The 25,207-nt window shown below is 37.9% G+C and overlaps 1 protein-coding gene across 1 annotated transcript in view; it reads right to left on the minus strand.

The window, feature by feature from the left end:
- Positions 1-25,207, minus strand: part of EDNRA (endothelin receptor type A) — a 62,087-nt gene that overhangs the window by 16,118 nt on the left and 20,762 nt on the right. The window contains exon 3 of the mRNA XM_082638225.1: positions 10,758-10,885. Coding sequence (XP_082494351.1) covers positions 10,758-10,885 — 128 coding nt within the window. The remainder of the gene's footprint in view (positions 1-10,757; positions 10,886-25,207) is intronic.

The raw sequence follows: 25,207 nt of genomic DNA on the forward strand, positions 1-25,207 counted from the left end.
ATATGCTGATAATTAATTCTCAAATTTATAACTCTAGCCTAGAGCCTCACATCTAACTCTAGACTTGTATATCCACCTGCCTACTTGAGGTTTCCACTCGGATATCTAATAGGCACTGAACCTCACCCAAACCAGACTCCTGGTCTTCTTCCTTGACCCCTTCTTTGCCTTCTCTCTAGTCTTTACCATCTCAGGCCCAGAACTTTGAAGTTAGCCTTCCCTCCTCTTTTTCTCTTCCACCACACATCCAATTCTTTAGCAAACCTTGCAACCTCTTCCTTCAAAATGTATCCAGATGCAACCACTTCTCACCATCTCGCCAGTTACCACCTGCCTGGATTATTGTAATAGCTTCCCAACTGGTCTCCCTGTGTCCACTTCACCCTCCTGCAGTTTGCCCTGAACATAGCAACCAGGGTGAGCCTGTTAAAATGTAAGCCAATCATGTCACCTCTCTGCTCAGATCCCCCAGTGGGTTCCCACCCCAGTGGGAATGCCTACAGGTGTCCTCAGAGCTGCCTCCTCACTTCCTTCAGATCTTTACTCAATGGTGTCTTTTCACAGAGGCCTTCCCTGAATACCCTATTTAAAACTGCCAGATTCCCCTCCAGATGTACCCTGTCCCACTCAGCCTGATTATTTTTCTCCATAGCACTTACTACTATGGGACCAGTCAAATATTTTACTTATTTATTTTGTTTATGGTCTATGTCCACCTCTCCCTTTTGAATATAAGCTCCATAGGGTAGACATCTTGCATGTTGGTCACAAGACCTACAACAATAGGTGCTGAATAAATATCTGTTGAATTAGAATCTTTCTTTGTTCGTTTCCTTACCATGCATTTGTCTTTATTGGCCAAAGCCAATATACATTCCAAAGAGTTTCTTATTTTTCAAGCCAGCCCTGAATTAGGCAACAGATAAAGAGCTAATACTTTCAGAATCCTAGAACACAATAATTTAAAACCAAGCAGGACCTCTGGGCTGATCTTTCTCCCTTTGTGTTCTCTTTGGGAACCTGAGGAGGGGTGTGTCACCGAGTCCTCTGCCTGGTCTCCAGTGAATGTGGGGCGCCTGGGCCAGGGCTCTGGTCTGCTAAGTCCCAGGGGAGTCTTTTCCCATGACACCACTGTGAACTCTGTCATGTGACATGCCAAAATACAAGAATAAATTACATGTTTTGTTTATGTAAAGATGTTTGTTACTGTATATGTCTATAAATAGATTTTTACATGTTTTCAAGGCTAGAGGCATTTAATGCATGTCTTTGAATCTTTAAGGTATGATCTGGGAAACTCATTAAACTAAAAATAAATATTATTGAATGTACTTTAAAACAGTGTAAAAGAAAACTTCAATTCAAAAGATCACTTCAGCAAAATCTATTTTCATTTCTTCTTATTCTTTGCCCATTTCTATTCTCATAAGTATAGTTTGAATATAATTATATTATAATCTTGTCAGTTACAATTTTGTTTTGGGCTTTATTTGCTTTTCATGTTTCTACATAGGCATGGCATTTATTACTTTCAAGGCTACCCAGTATGACAAGATATTGATACAATTTACCTAAATCTTCCTCCTATGGTCACATCATTTCTAGTGTTTCAAGGTTGTGAATAACCTGCCTATAAATATGTTTGCGCATACAGATTTTTTTCTTTTTGAATGATTTTCCTGGGTTAATTATCTTGAGTGAGATTACTAAATCAAGGGAATGAAAGAGTAGCTTAAGTACCTTTAAAAATGTTTCTCTTAAGTGCCTGTCAATGCTTGCTTTCATTAAAATTTATTTTTCTTCAGTTTTACCACTTCCATAAGGTAAAGTGGCACTTATATCTTTATGTCTGCACATTTTTTTTTTTTTGCAGTACACGGACCTCTCACTGTTGTGGCCTCTCCCATTGCGGAGCACAGGCTCTGGACACGCAGGCTCAGCAGCCATGGTTCATGGGCCCAGCCGCTCCACGGCATGTGGGATCTTCCCGGACCAGGGCACGAACCCGTGTCCCCTGCATCGGTAGGCGGACTCTCAACAACTACGCCACCAGGGAAGCCCTGCACATCTTTAACTGAGCAAATGTGACCCTTTGTAACGTTTGTTTATGACTTGTGTCTCCTATGTGTTAGGCAAACCAGTTGCCATACAGAGGTTTGGGAGCAAAATGCCAGCAGGAAGAACTTTAAAGAGAAGCCAGGTGAAGTGGATTAAAAGATAGCTGCAGGAAGAAAACCATAAACAAGATGAAAAGACTACCCTCAGAATGGGAGAAAATATCTGCAGACGAAGCAACTGACAAAGGATTAATCTCCCAAATATACAAATAGCTCATGAAGCTCAATGTCAAAAAAACAAACAACCCAATACAAAAGTGGGCAGAAGACCTAAATAGACATTTCTCCAAAGAAAATATACAGATTGCCAACAAACACATGAAAGGATGTTCAACATCACTAATCATTAGAGAAGTGCAAATCAAAACTACAGTGAGGTGTCACCTCACACCGGTCAGAATGGCCATCATCAAAAAATCTACAAACAATAAACGCTGGAGAGGGTGTGGAGAAAAGGGAACCCTCTTGCACTGTTGGTAGGAATGTAAATTGATACAGCCACTATGGAGAACAGTATGGAGGTTCCTTAAAAAAGTAAAAATAGAACTACCATATGACCCAGCAATCCCACTACTGGGCATATACCCTGAGAAAACCATAATTCAAAAAGAGTCATGTACCACAGTATTCATTGCAACTCTATTTACAATAGCCAGGACATGGAAGCAACCTAAGTGTCCATTGACAGATGAATGGATAGAGAAGATGCGGCACATATATACAATGGAATATTACTCAGCCATAAAAAGAAATGAAATTGAGTTATTTGTATTGAGGTGGATGGACCTAGAGACTGTCATACAGAGTGAAGTAAGTCAGAAAGAGCAAAATAAATAATGTATGCTAGCACATATATATGGAATCTAAAAAAAAAAAAGGTTCTGAAGAACCTAGGGGCAGGACAGGAATAAAGACGCAGATGTAGAGAATGGACTTGGGGATACGGGGAGGGGGAAGGGTAAGCTGGGACGAAGTGAGAGAGTGGCATGGACATATACATGCTACCAAATGTAAAATAGATATCTAGTGGGAAGCAGCCGCATAGCACAGAGAGATCAGCTCGGTGCTTTGTGTCCACCTAGAGGGGTGGGTTAGGGAGGGTAGGAGAGAGATGCTAGAGGGAGGAGATATGGGGATATATGTATATGTATAGCTGATTCAATTTGTTATGCAGCAGCAACTAATAAAACATTGTAAAGCAATTATACTTCAATAAAGATGTTTAAAAAAATAAAAGATAGCTGCAGAGAATGAAATAATGCCATTTGCAGCAACATGGATGGACCTAGAGATTACTAAGTGAAGTAAGTCAGAGAAAGACAAATATCGTATGATATCACTTATATGTGGAATCTAAAAAAAATGATACAAATGAATTTATTTACAAAACAGAGACAGACTCACAGACATAGAAAACATATTTATGGTTACCAAAGGGGAAAGGGGGGGGAAGGGATAATTTAGGAGCTTGGGATTAGCAGATACAAACTACTATATATAAAGTATATAAACAACAAGGTCCTACTGTATAGCACAGGGAACTATATTCAATATCTTGTAATAACCTATAATGCAAAAGAATCTGAAAAAGAATATATATTTATATATGTATAACTGAATCACCTTGCTCTACACCAGAAACTAACACAGCATTATAAATCAACTATACTTCAACAACAAAAAAAGAAAAATTAATAATAATAAAAAAGAAAGCTGCAAATATTTGGACATTTCTTCAGTTGGGTCCTTCATGTGGGCTGGCCTGTGGCTCCTTTGACCAGCTGAGCACAGCTGGAATGATGCTTTGTCAGTTTCATGCCTGACCTCTGAATGGAGCAGCAGGTTCCACCCTGGAGCCCTGAGCCCGCTGGAGGGGTGTTGAATAGCCCTGGACTCCATGGAGAGGGAGATGGGCTCCGCTGAGCTCAGATGTCCAGCTGTTCTTGCCCAGGGGCCAGTCATGTCAGTCTAGGACCCATGAAGCAAGCTCAGTGGCCAGCTGAAATCCACCGTGAGACCGCAGTCGAAGTAACAAGGAGCCGAAGAACCGCCCAAATCCCTGATCCACAGCATGGTCAGATAATAAGAAAATGGTGGTTGTTCTAAACCCCTAAGTTTGGGGGTAGTTTGTTATCAAAGAAAAATGAGGTAGCAAGATTTAACCAGTCACCTGATCTTGACAATACAAATAAGATAAAAGAATGAATAACTATGTGCGACAGGGATCAGACCCCCAAATGAGATCCCAAGTTGCCCTACACCCAGCGTGAAAGGAAAATCATAGCACTAGGAGAATAAGGAGAAACCAAGCCCTAGTCTAAGTAAAAATGAAGTTTTTTAGAAAATCACTTCCATGCCTTCTTGAGTTAGGATAAACCTTTGAGAATATCATAGAGACCACTAAGCAATTACTTGAAATGAGGGATGAAGAACTGGCTTTGAGTTTGAGGCAAATCAAAGTGCCTTAGTAATGGATCCTTACAACTTTCCCAGGTATCTAATTACACATCATCTGGAGTAGTTGTTAAAAGAGTTATATCTTTTTACAGCCTCTTTCCCTAGGCAACTTTTAAGTACAGTCTGGAGCTGTACCCAGACCTTTTTTACTGGTCTGACCCCCATCATTTTCTACTGTAAACATGACTGTTAACCTTACAAGGAATAGCATTGAATTCCTCTTCCCAATCCCTGCCTCTTCTTTTTTTTCCCTCTGAAGCAAACTCAAGAGTAACTTGTAAAGCTTGTCACTTATGGCAGGTAAGAACACCTATTTGCACTATTGGTAATGGCTGGTTATTCATGTTTTGTTGGGAAAAATTCATTCATTTTAGAAGTATACTGCTTTAGCATTAGACAAAACTATTTCACTGATAAAGCTTGGATAGAGGTCAAAATATGTTTCTAAATTTCCCCAGTCTTTTTCTGAAATTCCTGTTTTATCTTATTCTTAAGTAACTAATGATGTGAAATAAAAATAAATAATAGATTTGAGGAAGAATTAGTGAAAAACTTTAATAAGTCAAGTCCATAGTTGAAATGAACAATGGGAAGTCATCCATTCTGGTACAAAAGATGTGCTTTCTCTGTCTTGTTTACTTTATTCAGATTAAAAGCCTGGAGTGAGGAAGCTAGACTTTTTCTTTGATCCTAAAGTATTAGTATTCACTGATCAATCAATGAAGTAATGGAGAAATTGTATAAAACTTGGATGAATATTTACATTCATTATTTTCCCTCAAAAACAACAACTCTGAAATGAGAGATAATCATCATATTTAAAAAACAAAACCAAAAAAATCACGGGAACTCTTCCTGGGCCGTAATTTGATTCAGCTCATAGAATGAAAGCAGGGATTCCCAAGTTGCAAATTGTTTCATAACAGGTTCCAATTTCCCTCTTTTTACTCCTTGCTTTGTTTTTTGTTTTTTTTAAAATAAAGGCATTTTCTTATTTTTAGAAGAATATAATGCAACCGAATCAAGATTCAAAGCAAATTGTATCTTATCTTCAGAAATCAAGTGTGAATGATTCATTCTCTAGTGTGAAAGCTTTTGAAATAGAAATGTCAAAAGAGATTCCCTACATACCGGTCCCAAAGTTGAGAGTCAGTACCAAATGAAATGTAAAAATAATAAAGAAAGGACCCAGGGAACATAGGACGGTGAGTTGATTACCCAGAAAAAACCTCCTGGATTCAGGCAGATTTTTGCAAAAGTGGAATTTTAAAACTGTTCTTCTCGTTGATGTAAAACTGAGGTTAAGTCTTAATGAAATAAATGCTTGACATTCATTCTTCTCTCTTTCTTTTTTCAAACCAAGAACATTTCATGTGCTACATAGCTGATAGCTTGTGATTGAACACTGAGTTAATTTTTCTCCATGCGTGAGGTAGGGGAGGACATGGTGTGGGTGAGGTATTCCTACACCAGAAACAGGAATCTATGACCTAATCCCTCCATTTCCCCATCCCATCATCTCCCACCACCCCCTTCTCCCTGCATACAGGTAGGGTTTATACTGGGGAGATTGAAGCTCAGCAAGATCATCCTCTGAGGCTCCCCCAAGGAAGAAAGAGGCAGCAGAACAAGGTGAGCTGGAGAAGGAATGGAGGGTTTTGATGATTTAGCTGGTTGGGGATCCAACCGCCTGAACACTTCCCTTGTGCACTTCTTTCTCCATGGTTGCCAGCTCATTGTCTTCAACCATGGAAACTCCTAAAGAACAGCAGCCAGGCCTGATTCTTCATGTCTGTACCTCATACTCTTCTTGCCAAGTCTCTCTGTTGAACTAAATTATGAATTATGCTTCTCAATCTAGGGATAATTCATGATACAGTATCTCACTGAGGAATAAGTGCCCTAAAGTATTTTTCAATCAAGAAAAAAAATTTATTAAATAGATTCGTACGAACTACAAAAGGGACCACTATACCATGGCCCATAACACTCTTCAGAGCATATACTCTAATTTTTGTAACAAGAAAATATATTGCAGGGATGAAAAGTTGCCTATATTTCTTATCAAGCCAAGCAAATTCTTTCCTCTCCTTGGTCTCTCTTTTCATCAATGCCTCTCTTCTCAGAGGAGTATGCCCAGCTGCCTTAAAAAAGGTTTTACTATTTATAGGAGCCAAGCATCTTCCTTGTCTTGCTTCTCCTGTTTTTCATTCTTGTTTGTCATGGGCTGTTCTTGTCTGGGTTTGTTTAGATGTTTCCTCGGAGGTGCAGTTTTCTTAGAACACTGAGTGGCCCTTTCCTAAAACTTGTTATCATCCTATTTTTACCTAAACTTTGGGACAAAGTTTAATTTTTTAAGTAAAATGCTGTTTTCCCAAATTTGATGGTGTTTTTGTAAAAGCAAGAGTAGGCATGGAAGTAATTCTGAGCTGGGCATGTACCTGTATTTCTCCACGCACACACAGGCCTACATATGCTTGCGTTTTAGAGCTACCCAGTCATAGGAAATTAGTGTTAATTTAAAATAAAGGTCATAAGAATGAGCTGGGCATATGAGAAAAATAAAATGTAGGGAATAGCATGAAGTAAATAAGGAAAATGGGTCACAGAAAATAAAATAAACTTTCATAAGTTTTTTTCTGCTTGCAGAAGAATGTTACACCTGTTACTCTATCCCTTGACATAACTACTACTAATATTTATCATATTCCTTTCAAGGAATTTTATATTCATATACTTATACATATAAATTTCATTTAACATCCCTATCCATTTCCCTAATACAAGGCTGCTTTCAACTCTTTCTTTAAATGATCTTGTAAAGCAGGGGTTCACAACCCCTGGGCCACGGACGGGTACCAGCCCATGGCCAGTTAGGAAGAGGGCTGCACAGCAGGAGGTGAGTGGCAGGTGAGTGAGAAAAGCTTTGTCTGTATTTACAGCCGCTCGTATTACTGCCTGAGCTCCGCCTCCTGTCAGATCAGCGGCGGCATTAGATTCTCATAGGAGCGCAAACCCTACTGTGAACTGTGCATGTGAGAGATCTAGGTTGCGTGCTCCTTATGAGAATCTAATGCCTGATGATCTGAGGTGGAGCTGAGGGGGTGATGTTAGTGCTGGGGAGCGGCTGCAAATACAGATGATCATCAGCAGAGAGGTCTGACTGCACAGAGACCATAATAAATCAATTGCTTGTAGACTCATATCAAAACCCTATCAGTGAGTGGCAAGTGAAAACAAGCTCAGGGATCCCACTGATTCTGCATTATGGTGAGTTGTATAATTAGTTCATTATATATTACAATGTAATAATAATAGAAATAAAATGCACAATAAATGTAATGCGCTTGAATCATCCCGAAACCATCCCGTGCCAACCCCCAAGTCCATGGAAAAATTGTCTTCCATGAAACCTGTCCCTGGTGCCAAAAAGGTTGGGGACTGCTGTTGTAAGGAACATCTTTGTACCTGACTTCTTTGTTCAAATTTTGGATCATTTCCATAGAATTGATCATAAAAATTGTAATTACGGGGTCAGAAGGCAAAAACATTTGTAGGACTTTAGTTTCTGGAAGGGCTATTCAATTCCCTACTACCACCAGATTTTGAGAAACATGCTTTTTAATGAGAATTTCTTTGATAATATGAATATGATTCATATGTTAGTCATTTTAATTTCTTCTTTGGTGATGTTTACACTCATGCCCTTTTTATATGGAAGTAGTAGGATTTTAATTACTATTTGTATGGCTTCTTTAAATACCAAGAATATTAACATGTTATAGTTTTGCTGGAAATATTTTCCCTGGATTATTGCTTTATTTATTTGTTTTTTAATTTTATGAATGTTTGATATTCACGTTTTAAAATTGTATGTCCTGAAATGCATTTATAGTGTTATTTAGATTTTCTACCATCCACTTTAGGTTCGAAAAGTCTTCCTTTTCTAGAGATCAAATAGATATTGGTTTATTTTCTTTTATTGCTCTATGGTTTGAGTTTTTGCATGCTTGTGCATAGTGGTTAAGAACGCACACTACTTTTATTTGATATGGCTCCAAAACTTAGTAGCCAATTGGCCTTGATTAAGCCCTTTTGACCTCAGCTTCCTCATCTGTAAAATGGGGATAATTATAGCACCATCACAGGTGTTGTTATAAGGATTAAATAAAATAATTTCTGGAAAGTATTTTTAACAGGGCCTGGTACATACTGATACTCAATAAATGGTAATAATTATAAATGTTATTACTGATATATAGTACAAAATAAGACTTTAGCATGTTTTTTTCCCCAGATGGTACATATTACTGTTTATTGATGAATCTTTCCTTTCCCCATTAAAGTGATTTCAGCCTATAATATGTTCTTGTACACTCTGACACCAGTTTCTGTTTTTCCCATTGATTTGTCAATGTGTTTATGTGTGTGTACCACATTGTTTTAAAACTGTAGCTTTATAACATTTAAGAATATCATATAGGAAGAATATGTGTATAGGAAACATAATTCTTTTTTAAATTATCATGATTATTTTCTTATTTCTTTTCCCCATATGGGTTTTAGAGTTATATTATAATTTAAAATTTTAATTAGATATTATAATGAAAATACCTAGCTACATCTCTAAATATACAACTTAATAAATACAGGTAGGAAAAATTTTTCATGTATTAGTAATGTAATAGATATAATTTAATATACTTTAATCTTTAGATAATACAATACTTTAGTTACAAGAGGAAATGATATTATTGGCGTGCTAGGAGTGGGAACAGCAGAATGAGAATTCATTAGTGAATAAAGTCCAGATTATAAATGCTTGCTCAGTTTTTTAGGACATGGTCACAGTAGCATAATCTATTATTTGTCAAGGGAAAGTGATACAGTGGCCATCTATTGTATGTAAATATTTTTATGCAGCAGCACTTAACATCTGATATGATGCAGAAGAAACCTATGTAGACCTCAGGTTTTCCTGGGAATCACTGGGAATCCTACTAATAGGTGATGAAATTATTTCTGATCTTTGTGTGTACCACTGCAGTGGTAGCATTTTTGTCAATAGCATTACTGCAATTTAAACTACTAATGGAATTTTTTGTTTTAATTTCAGCAATAAATTTATTTTTAATAACACTACTAAACATTTTGTTTAGTGTTTCACAATTATTATAACCATAAATTTATAACAAGGATACCATTATAATTTTCTACTACCAATGGAATGAGTATTTTTATGTTTTAACAGTAACACCTTTGGTCCTGAAAATTAATTGTTAATGATAAATAATGAATATCTGTAAACACTAAAATGTTCTTTATGAAAGTGGGACTTTTATTTCTATTATGATGGGACTTAGGTGCTCTGATAAAGTGATTGTCAGAGTGTGAAAGGAAAAATGAAAACCTCTTCTAAATTGTAGGTAAACCACCTAAATAAGACATTAAACAGCATTTGCAAAGGATTATTTTCAATACAAAAAAGCACCACAGAACGTGTTATAGAGTTCCTAACTTCATTTTTTATAACTCCTGCTATGAAAATTAGAAGGTATAGAAAATACCTTCTAGAAGTTCATGGAATTCAGAAGGACTTCTTTCTTGACGCCTTGACATCCATGTTTGAGAAGAATTCTGGAAAGACTCTGAGATACTTGATGGTTTTTTTCAGAGTTGGATCAAGGGGTGCTTCTGTTGTCCTCTTTTTAAAAATTAGGAAGCATTTCAGGTATTCAGAAAAGCATAGATTAGAACATAATTCTGAGTACTCACCACTCAGTTCAACTAATCAAGCATTAGAAACACAATTGAACAGTATCTTCTTTTTTCTAATGAGAAATCTACCATTGAAAATACAGAATTTGGATGTCCTAGAATTTCCTTTTCCAACATTCATTCCACCTAACATGTTCCTTTTTCCTTTGTTGCCATAAGGATGTCAAATGGATATAGTTGGTGAAATGCTCTCAGTACAAGTTGCCTGAACCAAAGATGGCTGGTAATCAGCAACTGTGGAAAGGAATTCTAAACAGTAGAGCAAGATTGCTAGTATTTTCATTCCTGGGAACTAATGAACAACTGTCTTGAACACCAATTCTCAAGGCTCCTCGAGTTCTCTTCTTTCTGACAAAACTGCTTTTCTAAACCCAACAACAGAGTAAAGGGAAAGAACCACGTTACCTGTCAACGCTGAGAGCGCAGAGATTGAGGACGGTGATCCCCACTGAGGACTTCTGCAAAAAGGGGAACAACTTGCAGAGAAATACGCCAAAGTCATTGTGATCAAAAGGCCAGCGCCCAGCCAGCAGCTGAAAAAAGGAAAGAGCATGGTAAGAAATGGCAGAGCCAGCATAGGATACACAGACACTTATATTTCTAATTAGGCTTCCAAACTTCTAAATTTTATCGTTCACTTTGCTTTTCAGTTAGTGTGGTAGCAATAGAGTATTATCATCATTTTTTTCATATTTTAAAGCCTCAGCAATTTTTTAATCCTGAACAATGTGGGGAGTGATAAATTTAATAACAAGAGATAAAACTTTGATCTTATAGGAAGTAGTCATGCCGCCTAATTTTCAGAGAGGAGCAAAATTTGGGGGTTTGGATGACAGCTTAACTGAGAAGCAGACAGTCATCTCTGATCAAGTCTTACTAAATCATGAGTGAAATGAATCATTTTCAGCTAGTGGCATTGGGAGATTATATTATCTCCTGACAAGCAGCCAAAGCTCTGAATAAGATGTTCTGGAGAATACTGGGAAAATGAAGTGGTTTAGAATGTACTGGCTTTGCCAGCTGGTTAACAGCTAAAGCCACTTGAAACTCACCTTTTCCTCCATGCTTAACTTGCCGACCTGCTTCAGCAGGTGTGACACCAGTGGCCTATGTTTATTTAGGCTCAGATTTTCCTTTATCATACAAGAAAATGTGGTTACTGTGACCACCTTGTAGTATTTGCAGGGACATCTATTCTTCCATGTTGACAATTTGAAATTTTTGCTCCAGGGAGAGGGTGATGACCCTCTAGTGGCTGTGGTGAGTAGCAAGAACATAAATCCTCTGTGAATTGCTGATATCTAATTAGAGATATCTAATTAAGTATCGTACTAGAAGCATGGCCTTAAATAATAGCTCAACTACCTAAAAGGAGGCAGTCTCTGCTGAATATCTATGATGCCTTTTCAAGAGTAAAAATGGTATTGATGTCCTTTCTTATGTTTGCTTAGTGACTCAGAATTTAAACTTACTCCACTCAATAGGAAATAATATTGTACTAACTTGACAAACTTCTTTTTTTGCAGAGTACTTATTGCCATAGTAACTCTAAGTTGACCTTCCAATTTCGTTCTACCATTTCTAAAAGAGTAAGGTTTAATTTCATGGTTGGCGTGGTCATTAATATGAGTCCATGGAAAGAGGATAGGAAACTATTACCCGTGAAATACAAAATCAGAGCTTATGCATTTTGAGAGTTTATTAACATAAGGCTATCTATAATTCTATTTTTTATGGCTAAGATCCTGTTTGACTTAATTTCTGATGTTCTCTCTTTTTGGTTTTCAAACATATTTCCCTTCTTCTGAGTAGTTTTCTAAAAGACCTTTTCCTTCAATCCAGCCCTACTGCTTGTCTGTTCTTCCTCTCACTCTAACTGGTCTTGGTTGGTGTTTTCTCAGAATTTCCATAAATACCTTTGTCCAAGGACAACCAGTAGGCTCTTCACAGAAATACTGCCCTAAACTCTGACAGTTCTCACGAAGCTAAAAAATAATTATACCATTGCTCATTGCTAGTTATGAATGCCTGATGCAAGTAAACACATAAAACATTATTTCTGAGATGAATCACCACCTAAAAAGAAAACCTGAAAATTACTTTTTACACAGTGAGGGTTTAGTATTTTGTCCCAGAACTGTAATTCTCCACTAAAGACTAGAGAGATGTAATTAAAATGTGTAAGGATTGTTATAGGATAAGTTTTGGAACAGTTGAATTGTTATGGTTGGTTCATTCCCGGAGACAGAGGATCCTGAAATCTATGTGGATGGATTTCCCAATTCACACATCCAACAATGAGAGAAAAGAAAAGGATGTTTTTGGCTTAACAAGGGAGACTCTGAAATCCTGTGCAGGTCTAAGTAACAAGTGCTAAGAAAAATGATCTGGGAGAACACACAACAGAGCATGTATTGTTTCAGGCCCTTCCAATCTCAATTGAAATATTTTGTTTCATGCTTGCTTAAACTTTTAATTAGGTGTAAAGGAAGCACTCAAGAGAAAGATATCATGGAATTGGTAAGCACCAAATAGATCACAGAATTGTCTTTCTTTGACACAAATAGGTGTTTGGTTATTTTTGTTGTTCTTTTTTTTTTTTTTTTTTCTTTGCCAGCATTGATTCTTCTTGGGAATTACTGACAAAGGAGAATGAAAGAAATCATTGGAAAAAGATTTTAGATACAATCACGGTGTAGACATCCCTGACGTATATCCACTTCATTCTCAAGGGATGTATGGATAGTAACTGTTCTCATGCTGCCAGCAGGAAATTAGGGTCCTACCTGCAGGCAACTTCCCTTTCTGGTTAAACCTGGCTTCCTCAAAGAGGCCCTGCTTAACTACCCAATCTCAAGTAGGACCTGCTTGTTAACCTCTTTCATGGAACCAATATTGGAGTAATCTTAGATTCAAAGACTCCTTTCAGCCCACTCTGTCTTAGCAAGAAAACATATACAAAAGGAAGACATCAAAGAGACATAGAGTATAGCTCACCTATTTTTCTCTTATTTAGAAGAGGCATTTTGGAGCTTATGAAAGACTACAGGAAATGTATCCCTTCTGTTATTCACTAGCGTTTAAAATGGAAAATACAATATTTAAAATGGTAAAAGTTAAGCGTATAAAAACTTGTATAATGAAAAGTTAAGTCTCCCTTCTATTCAAGACCCCTTAATTCCCTGCCCAAAGGCAAGCACTGTTAATTATAAATTGTGTTTTCTTCCGGAAAACTCCCTATGTACATAAATCCTGTTTTTTTTTTTTTTTTAAGTCAGAACATTATGGAAATAATACCTTTCAGCAGTCTTTTATGATTTTGTTTCCTAGAGCAGACTTCTGGGAAGCAGTTCTATTGCCTAATTAAAATGTTTTGATATTTTAAAAGCACGTTGAGGAAAACCACTTAGACTAGGATAGGAAAAGATAAAGAACTGCTTAGCATAAACAGACCATGGTAAAAGAACTAGTTGATTTCATTATTGTTAACAAGCTAATATCAATTCAATGAAAGAAAAACCAAACCAGTCTGACAAACTAACAAGTCGGATTGGTTCAAGGGTAAATCTGGCACCTTGGAGCAGTCATAGCTTATTTTTGCCATAAGAGGGTCTGTGCTTTTATGTAACCCTCATATTTATAACTTCCAATGGCATCACAGAGTACCTCGTATGTAGTAGGTGTTGAACAAATTAATGATTTCAACTCACGAATTCAGGGAAATATTTTCACATTTTGAAATTTGATAGCAGCAATTTTCCACAGAAAACACATTCATCTTATAATTTACTTTCTATTTAAAAGTCATTTAACAGTATCTGAAAGTAGTATTTCCACTCTTTATGTTGAAACAAACAGTGCACCGTTCAACTAGTTGTTGGAGGAGGTGGGAGAATACAGTTCTGTTGAAAAGTCCACGGTAAAGAGGGGCTGCCAAACACTTTGCTTGGAGAGCCCTCCCTTTGTGCTGAGACTGTCCAGCTTGATAAGAGCCACAGAGCAGGCACCTGAAGATGACGCCCGTCCTATGGTCCAATCGGGTTCTCAACTGGACCACAGAGGAACAGCCCAGGGCAACCTAGGCAGCAGAGGGTCATCTGCTGAGCATGGATTTTGCTTTAGGACTTTTCTGAGGGGACTTTTCTTCAGCTGAAATGTAATTAAAGTCCTGATCTCCACCTGAAAACTAAAGCACTACTAAATGGCACAAATAAATGTAGAAATTCTGTATTTGTGTGGCTGATTCGGATTGTGGAAAAATCAACATAAAATTGATAGGCTGCATTTTTTAACCTGTCGAAACAGATTTACCTCAGGACTTGTACCACATGATCCACTGATAAGCACCCTGTTTTTAGAATGACTAGATCCAAAAGCAGGATGTCTGGCCACAACTGTATTTGGTACAAAGCAATTTCTACTTAGTTGTGATCTTTAATTGATAGTATGTACAACGTACCTGCTTATGTCAGCTTTCTGGAATATACCTGACAACCAGAAAGTAAGCAAAAATGTAAGGCGCCAAATGGTTGCTGTGAAATTTATGCCCTGAAGTTCACGTCCTTGACTTATGGGCGAACAGTCTGAGTCTTCCCCGCAGGTTGATTTGTTTTTACTTTACACCCATTTTTATTGTTCTTTTTAAATGGTTCTGTTATTTGTGCATTGCACATCCAAAGCTACTCATTAATACGAGCCCTCCTGAGTAATGGTTCTCAGCCTTGGCTGTACATTAGAATGACTGAGGGAGCTTTTAAAAATACGCATGCCCAGGCCATGCCCCTAGATGACTGCTGTTCATTGTGGGGTGCTTTATCTCCCAGGGAACATTTGGCAACGTCTGGAGACATTTTTCGTTATTACAAATTGTTGGGAGGCTACTAACATCTGGTAGGTAGAGGCCAGGGATGCTGTTAAATATCTTGCAATGCACAGGCCAGGCCCTCTAATGAAAAGTTATCTAGCCTAAAGTGTCAGTAGCGCTGAGGTTAAAAACCCTGTCCTAGGCCAATTAAATCAGGATCTCTGGAGTTGGAACACAAGCCCGGAAGTTTTTAAAGTTTCCAGGTGATTCCAATGTACAGCCAAGGTTGAGAATCACTGCTTTATCACACTTGTTTTCAAGCTTCAGCAGGTTCAGAATCATCTGGAGGGCCTATTAAACCACACTGCTGTGTGCCCCCCGCCCCAAGTTCCTGATTCAGTAAGTCTGAGGTGGGGCCTGAGACCTTGCACTTGTTTTTTTTTTTTCTTTGGCTGCGTTGGGTCTTCACTGCTACGCGTGGCGGCTACTCTTCGTTGCAGTGCGCAGGCTTCTCATCGCGGTGGCTTCTCTTGTTGCGGAGCACTGGCTCTAGGTGTGCGGGCTTCAGTAGTTGTGGCTTGTGGGCTCTAGAGCGCAGGCTCAGTAGTTGTGGCGCATGGGCTTAGTGGCTCCGTGGCATGTGGGATTTTCCCGGACCAGGGATTGAACCCATGTCCCCTGCATTGGCAGGCAGAGTCTTAACCACTGTGCCCCCAGGGAAGTCCGTGACTTTGCACTTCTAATGAGTTCCCAGGTGATGCTGATGCTGCTAGTCCACCAACCTCTGCTTTGAGAACCTCTGCTCTAGAGATGCCATGATCAGTAAAAAAATGATAGTTGACAGCCAGATAGTGCAGGATGAGCAGAAAATAGAATAAAATATAGACATAAATAAAAAATCATAATGGCTTGGGGCCATGTAGCTTGCATCCCTCTCATGCCGACAGTGCCTAAAGCCATCAGTATAGAAAGGTACAGCTCAATAGCAGGTGACCTAACTGGTATGCATGACTCTCATGTCCCAGGCCTAATGTCCCAGGCCTCACCAGCTTGGCATTATGAAATAAGGCTGTTCTTTCCTTAAAATCAACTTAGATTGTCAATTCATAAGACTTAGGTTCAAATACAAGGTTTATCTCTTAGCAACAGTGACCTTGGGTAAGCCACTTACCCATTGTTATGTCTCATTCCTGTATTTGTTAAATGGGGTGGCTCTCATACCTGCCACAGTGGTATGATGACCATCTGGGAGGCTCAAATGGGACAATGCTTATGAGAGAATCCACAAACTGAATGTACACCGCACAGACATTAGTTATTTTGAACTGCTATAGTTTACAATTATAAACTGAAATGTACCAATTATTCATGACCATGAAGAAAAGGATAATATAAATGAGTTTACCCCCTCTTTTTATCCATTCCAGATGCTAATGCCATTACCTGGATATTATCTTTGTTATTGTCATGGCATCTTAATAATGCGATAAGTAAAACCAGCGGTGCGTTTTTCTTTGTGCTAATTTTCATTCCAGCCCATCCGGTGAGGATGAGGGCTTCTCTTCCTTCCCTTCATCCCACCCCACCCATCTCAGGAAGGAATGAGGGATTTATGAATATAGTCTGTAATAGCTGGAAACCTCAAAGTACATAAAATGTTCTCTTCCCCTCAACATGGATTATTGTTGGGTCACTTGAAGCTGGACATGACGGACCAGGTACCAGTCTTCAGAAAGTGGGGTTCTGAGGTTTTCTTTCTTTCTGGGGCAGGGGCTGGGATGTAGAAGTTGGTACATAGTCCAATCAGCAGTAAAGATGTTCTACATCTCCCGACAGTACAGACTGGGATGGTAATAAAGCCTGTGATGCCCAGGACAGGCCTTCCATGAGAACATATTTTCTGGCTGTTGCAAATCTCACATTGGTTACAAAAAACTAAATCACTTTGCGTGACTGAGAATGAATTTTGCCTTTCCCTTATGCTTTAATTGCTTCCGGATTGAGGCAGAGTTTTCGCAGAAATCAAATCAAATAAATAAAACAAAACCCATGGCTTCCACCCTAGCCATACACTTTTTCCTTTGACAGGTTCCTCCTGCCTCCCGACCAGCCCAAGAATTTGGAAAGCATGGCATCCTCAGAGCAGAGCAGACCCTCCACAGATGTTCTCGACTCGGTGCCCTCCGTGACCTGGTGGGATGGAGAAGCACTCCTTCTAATGAAAGCAAGTGGCTTGGTGTAGTAAAGAGCGTGGGCCCTGAAGCTCGACTTCCTGGGTTGGACTGAATCCCAGTTCTGCTATGTTTCACTCCATGTGACCTTGGCATGTTGGCTAACCTCACTGCTTCTCAGTTTCCTCCTCTAGAAAATGGAAATGGTGATGGCAGCTACCTCACAGGGTTACTGTGTGTGACAGAAGAGACAATCCATAGAAAGTGGTTAACAGAAGTAAGTATCTGGAAGTGTGAGCTATTTGCACGGCCTGTCGTTATCAGTCTCTACTTTCTGTCTGTTTTTTCCAGTGAGATCGTGAAGGACGGTCATCCAGGTTACCAGGTACAGGGGGGTGGCAGACCCCACAGGTACAAAGGGCCCCATTCACAAGGAAATGGCTACCCAGAAGATGAACAGATGTGACGGTCCCTAAAGCTGCAAGCAACATTCTGTGGGAACTCAGCCAAAGAAGGCTCTGGAACCTGGCTGCCTTGTACCCTACATGACTTATGCAAGTGAACTGTGCCTCAATGAAAACTGGAGATGAAAACTATGCCATATGATTGACGGGAGTGTGAAATGAATTAATCCAGGCAAAGCCCTTAGAACAGGGCCTGACCCATCGCAGGCTGTAAATGTTAGTTCCTGTATGAGATGGGTTTTGAGGAACTGCTCCAGCTACTCTGCACTTAGATTAGAAAACTTGAGGTTGTTGCTACTACCCACTATCCATCTATTTCACCATTGAATATTCAGTGTTTCGGTGTTGGCTGAGGTCTTAACTTTTTAGAATCTGAAATACATAGATGTTAATAACAACCAGGTGAAGGAGAGAAAAAAAAAAGAGGAAAAAATACTTTTAATTTTTTAAAAATTTATTTATTTATTTATTATTTATTTTTGGCTGCGTTGGGTCTTTGTTGCTGCGCATGGGCTTTCTTTAGTTGTGGCGAGTGGGGGCTACTCTTTGTTGTGGTGAGTGGGGGCTACTCTTTGTTGTGGTGTGCAAACTTCTCATTGCAGTGGCTTCTCTTGTTGTGGAGCACAGGCTCTAGGCGAGCGGGCTCAGTAGCTGTGGCTCGCCGGCTCTAGAGCACAGGCTCAGTAGTTGTGGCGCACGGGCTTAGTTGCTCCACAGCATCCCAGACCAGGGCTCGAACCCATGTCCCCTGCATTGGCAGGCAGATTCTTAACCTCTGCACCACCAGGGAAGTCCTGAAAAAATACTTTCTAAAACCAAGTTCCAAACCCAAGAAGGTTATTTCATTAGAGGAAAGATGGTTCACCCAAGATATGGGCTTATTATCCCTAAGAACCTCAGTCACCTGAAGGCTGGGAATGAAAAGAAATGTCTCCAATAAAGCTGCTGTAAGGATGCCAATCTAGAATCAAGGGATTTATGACTTCTACTTTTTTGGTATGCCTAAAACCAAAGGATCATTGGATGGATAAGAATTAAATGTTTTTAAAAAAGAAAAATTAGAAGCACTCAGTATCAAAATTGTATAAGTTAGTGCCAAATGTATGTGTCAGTATTTTAGGATTTAATTCATAATGGAGAGAAGATTTACGCTGGAAAGAATGAACCTGGCTTTTCCTGGATGGAGAAAAGATAGTTAATTATAGAAAATAAGTGCTCTGACCTGGACACACAATAAGACCCAAAACCTATTGAAAAAATGTTACTGTTTATTTTAATCAGCACTCTCTATGGTAGTACATGCTAGTGCTTATTTAAAAGAAACATTCAGGCGAAAACAAAGCAGAACAAAACAAAACAAAAAATAAACTGGTAATGATTTCCACATGTAGATTTAGGTAGTAGCCCCAAAGAACTTATCAGGAAGGTGGTAATAAGTAGAAAAAAGCAAAAGCCAATGGCATATTTGAAAGCATGCTGCCTAGTTAATGATGTAATGTGTGAAATCTTAAGAACTGAGGTTAGTTCTTCATTGTAAAGTATGTCATGTGGTCACAATTATCCTGTGTTGATGGAAACGATGAGCCAACTAAGATACGGTATGCGGCATGAAGAAAATGATACCATATGTGTCTTTTGGGGAAAAAAGAACACTATTGATGCTGAAGCTGATGTGTTACAGTAAATAAGGTTGAGGTGATTTTGAATATTTAATAACAAATTCATTAAAAAATAAGACAATTTGCAATAGCTGAGGTACAAAGTGAATTAAGAAGACATGCTCAAGATGGCTGAGTTACCAGTTATGTAATGATGCTTCACATAAGAATGACATGCATGTAAACAATTCACCCACTAAAGTTTTAGAAGAGGGAAGGATGTAATATACTGCAGGGAAGTTAGAAATTCTGGCTTCCAGCTCTAGCCCTGTCAGAAATCTTTGGGCTTTGCCTTCCTCCTCTGCCATATAATCTCGTTCTGGCCCAACATTTCTTATCTCTAAATTCTCTGCCAGCTCTTAAATTGCATGATTTTTTTTTTCATATCAGAACTCCAGTCTGCAGCTGGTTTCTCTGAAACTATTATCAACTCCATTTATCCCTAAACTCGCTTAGCCTCAATCCCTCCTTTCATTTTATATGAATAATTTTGTCTTCCCAAGCTCTCTTTTATTCTTCCCAGCTATGAGTATTCTAGTCCTTTTTGCCTTTCTTTCTTCTACCCAATAGGATGAAGGATGTCAGTACCTGTGGAATCCCATAGGTGAAGTCTTGAGACTATTTATTTACCTCAAATGTATGAACAGTATTTTATTCCTCTCCAGGGAGAAGCTAAAATATACAGAAAATTTGCCCAGTGAGCTATAAGCACCATACTGTAAATCCTGACTATAAGTAAAATGCAGCAAAAAACAGTAGGTAAGTGGCTATTTTAAGCTTCCAGTCAAGGGTCTGTTATAAATCATAGTGTAAAATTAAAAATTAAAAATTTTGAAAATGAGTTTGATCCTACTTTGTCCTATTTCCAGTCATTTGGAAATGAGATAACATTAAATTGTATAAGTCAAGAATAATAGATTTTAACCTAGTTTTACTTCTCAATCTTGATATTCGACACATACTGTATCTCCATTATAAGTATTTTGTTTATTTTTAGTGCTACCTAGAACAGAAAACATACAAATTTGGGGTCTAATGTAATTAGCCTACTAATTAGCTGGGCTTCCTTTCCTAGACGCTTGAGTACTGAGAGGGACTTGTACTATTTCCTTGAGATTAGGGCCAATGTTCTATTTCCTTTTCATCTCTCTCAGAACACTTGGTACCTTGCTTTACATGCAGCAATTGTCTAAGGAATATTGACTGCCATGAAATCAGCGACTTAAGCAAATGTTATTAAGACAAGTTTGGTAAACGACATTTATCTTAGATCTGAAAAATTACAGCATTTTAGACTTTGGACAGGTGCTTAGAGCCCATCTAGATCAGTGGTTCTCTAAGTGTTGCCTGAGGACCCCTGGAGATCCCTTTTCACGGTTCAGGAAAACCTTTCATAGGACCTGCAAGATCAAGATAACGCTGAGATGACTGCCTTTTCTACTGGTTGACATTTGCAGTATTGGTGCGAAAGCAACAGTGGTTAAAACTACCAGTGCCTTAGCATGCATCAAGCAGTGGCACAAAACTCTTCCAAGGGTCATTGCATTCTTTGCCATCACACACTAGCTGTGGAAAAAAGTTGATGCTGCAAGTGTAATGGTGAGGACTTCGGAAAGATCATAGGCTACAAAAGCAATATGCAAACATTGGTTGCATTTGTCTATACTAGAAATGAAAAATACAAAAATGAAACTGAGACAATTCCATTCAACATATCATCAAAAGAGAATAAAATATTTAGGAAGAAATTTAACTAAAGTATAAGACATGTTTGCTGAAAGCTACCAAATACTGGAGAAATCAAAGACCTAAATAAATGTTTTTGCATTGGAAGGATGAGTATTGTTAAGATGGCAATTTTCTCTAAATTCATCCAAAGAGTCAATACAATTCCTATGTAGATTCAAGGAAATTAGCAAGTTGATCTTAAAATTTATATAGAAATGTAAAGGACCCAGAATAGCCAAAAATTTTTTGAAAAAAAAAAATCCAACAAAGTAGGACTTATAGTACCTGTTTAAAAAGTTACTATAAACTATAGTAATCAACGCAGGATGGTATTGGCATAACAATAGACACATAAGTCATTGGACTAGAAAAGAAAAGACAGAAATAAACCCTTACATTTATCATCAATTAAGTTTTAACAAAGGTGCCAAGGCAGTTCTTTGAGGAGACGATAGTCTTTTCAATAAATGGTGTTGGGACAATTGGATATGTGTATGCAAAAAAAGTGAACTTAGATGCTTACCTCATATACTACACAAAAATTAATTGTGATCATAGATCTAAATGTAACGGCTAAAATTATAAAACTGTTAAAAAAACATAAGAGAATTTTTTTGTGATTTTGGCTTAGGCAAAGATTTCATAGATATGACACAGAAACAGGTCCATAAAAGAAAAAAAATTGATAAATTGGATTTCATCAAAATTTTAAAATTTTGCTCTTCAGAAGATACCATTTAGAAAATGAAAAGAAAAGCTATGGAGTGGGAAAAAATATTTGCAAATCATATATCTGATGAAGGATTTCCGTCCAGAATATGTAAAGAACTCCTACAATTAAAAAATATAAGAGAAATAACATAATTAAAAAGAGTAAAAGATTTAAATAGACATTTCACCAAAGTAGAAATACAAATAGCTAAGTACGTGAAAATGAAAAATGCTCAGTATCATTCATCATTAAGGGAAAAGTATATTAAAGCCACAATGAGCTACTGCTACACGTCATTAGAATAGCTATAATAAAAACGACTGACAATAATAAGTTGGTGATGATGTGGAGAAATTGGAACCCTCATATAGTGCTGGTGGGAATGTAAACTGGTACAACCATTTTTTTGACACTGATATGATCCAGTGATATTATTCAGATTTCTCCTGTGTTACTCATTGATTTGTTTGTATTTATGCAATTTTATCACATGTGTAGGTTTGCGTATCGACCTCCAGGCAAGACATGGAATAGGTCCATCACCACAAGGACCCCTTATAATGACCTCTTATAACCACACTCCCTTCCCCTCTCCCTTGAACTCCCTAGCCCCTGGCGACCATTAATCTGTCCTCCATCTCAATAACTCTGTCAGTTCAAGGATGTTATATAAATGGAATTCTGGTATGTAATCTCTTGAGATAGGCTCTTTTTTTTTTCCCCACTCACCATGATTCCCTTGAGATTCATCCAAGTTGTTGTGTGTATCAATAGCTTGTTCCTTTTTATCACTGAGTAGTACTCTATGGAATGGATGTACCATAGTTTATTTAACCACTCACCCACTGAAGAACATCTGGGTTGCTTCCAGGTTCAGACTATTACAAATAAAGCTACTATGAACATGCCTGAACAGGTTTTTGCATGAACATAATTTTCATTTCTTTGGCATAAATGCCCAAGATTGCAATTGCTGGGTCTTATGGTAATTGCATGTCTAGTTTTATAATAAACTTCCAAAGTCTTTTCTAGAGTGCTTCTACAATTTCTCAGTCTCACCAGTGATGTATGAATGATCCAGTTTCTTCTCATCCTTGCCAGTATTAAGTGTTGTCACTATTTTTAAAATTTATCCATCCTGATATGTGTGTAGTGATATCTCACCGAGGTTTCAGTTCTGCATTTCCCTAGTGGCTAATAATGATGAACATCTTTTCATGTGTTTATCGACCAGCTTTATATCCTCTTCAGCAAAATTTCTGTTCATGTTTTTTTGCCCATTTTCTGCCTGGATTGTTTGTTTTTTTGCTGTTGAATTTTGAGAGTTTTTAATATGTTCTAGAAACTACTCCTTTGGTTAGACATGTTGATTGCAAATATTTTCTCCCAATCTGTAGCTTGTTTTTTCATCCTGTTGATTGTGATTACTTTCTCACAGTCTGTAGCATGTTTTTTCATCTTCTTAAGAGGGTCCTTTGCAGAGTAAAAGTTTTAAATTTTGATGAGGTCCTATTTATCAGCTTTCTATAGATTGCGCTTTTGGTGTCAAGTGTAAGAACTCTTTACTTAGTCCTAGATCTCAAAGATTTTCTCCCTTTTTGTCCCTAAATTTTTATACTTCTACATTTTCATTTAAGTGCAAAGTTTAAGATTTAAAAAAATTTCAATGGTGGTAAAGTATACATAACATAAAATTTACCACCTTACCCATTAGTCATGGACCATGTATGTCTTTAGCAAAGAAGAGGTAGTCTAAACAGAATGTGGAGATCCACTGAGGGTCACAGAACCTAAAAAGTGATCAAATAACAGATATTAAGCCCTAAGGCAGTTGCTTCTCTCCAGTTGTTCAATTATCCAAAGTTTCTGGCTAAGAAATAATACTTTATTAGGCATGTTCAATTCTAGTGCCAACTTTTTCTTCTGGGCCATTTCCACAAACTAAATATTTATCACTTCATGAGAATTAATCAGAGTTATGGCAAACAAGCAAAAATTTCCAAACCACAGTAGAGGTAGAATCGGGTCTATCAGCTGAGAGACTGCCTTTACTATATCAGCCTGCAAGCAGGGCCAATTTGAATTGGTGTCTCTGTAAAATTATAAATAGCTCCAAGTTCTGGTTCACATAACTGGAACTACAAATGTTGACTCCTCACATTCTGAGAGTCTAGGTTCCCTCCCTCTCCCCCTTCCTCCTTCCTTCCCTTCCCCCCGCCCTTTCTTAAATATATATGAACTGTCTTGGGTGTGCCTGCTGAATTACAGAGTGGCTAAAAGTAGAGTCCCAAGGATGGATCTCCATCACCCATCTTTGTCTTCTTTCTCCCATCCCTGTAGCTCCCCCTTCCTTCACCAACGATTTTAAAAGGTCTGATGTATACAAGTAATACCTGTGTCACAAAATCACATACACACATACACATAGTGTTAAAAAAGAAGGAACATGGACTATTTCATATTTTTCCCCACCTCCCCCTTTGTCTATGACATGGCCTTTCTGTCCATTACCAAATATATATTCCTTGAATTTTATAGCCCAGAGATAAAAATTCATCTATCTTTAGTTATGACTGTATAATTTAATTGTTCTGTCAAAGAAATATAAAATATAGTGATTTTCTGATCAAATAATTTCAAGTATGTAAATCTTTTATCTTTAAGATCTCCGGGGAGTACCTCTGTTTTTTTTTTTTTTTCCTTTTGTTTGGGATTTCCCTAAAATAAATGGAAATGTCATCTTTACCTTGTTCTTTTTCTTGTTTAACTGCAACATGAATGGCTGCTCAAAGATCTAGCCTCCTGGTTCAGTGCTGCTATTAATTGCTTGAAAGACAATGTAATGGATGTCTCTAAGCACATGACAAAGAATTTAAAACTTCTTCAATTTTGATCAGAAAATGCATGACTTTTTCCAACAGGTTTCAAGGATACCCAGTTGCTATGACCTTCAAGGAGGCCAAGTTCAGATGTTTGCTAACATAAATGCAGAAGACAGAGGGAGGATAGTAGCCCTGGGCTGTTCATCTCATTTAAGTCAGCAGTCACCTCAGTAACAGGCTTACTATGTGTCACTGTGCCTAATGGGATTCCATGAGATGGCCCGTCTTTATTTTTTCATACAAAGATAATGACTTGAAAGATCAAGTGATTTATTCAAGATCAGTCACAAACCATTTTAAGAAAGAAACATACTTTGATTTCTTGGGATTATGCCCATTTACTATTTTGGGTATTGTGGGTATAAGCCACTTAAGAACAATAAAGGTTATGAGGCCTTATTCATATTTTTGAAGCTCAGATCTTGAGCTCTGACCT

This window comes from Mesoplodon mirus (genome assembly GCF_964341445.2).
Source record: "Mesoplodon mirus genome assembly, chromosome: 2".
Lineage (NCBI taxonomy): Eukaryota > Metazoa > Chordata > Mammalia > Artiodactyla > Ziphiidae > Mesoplodon > Mesoplodon mirus.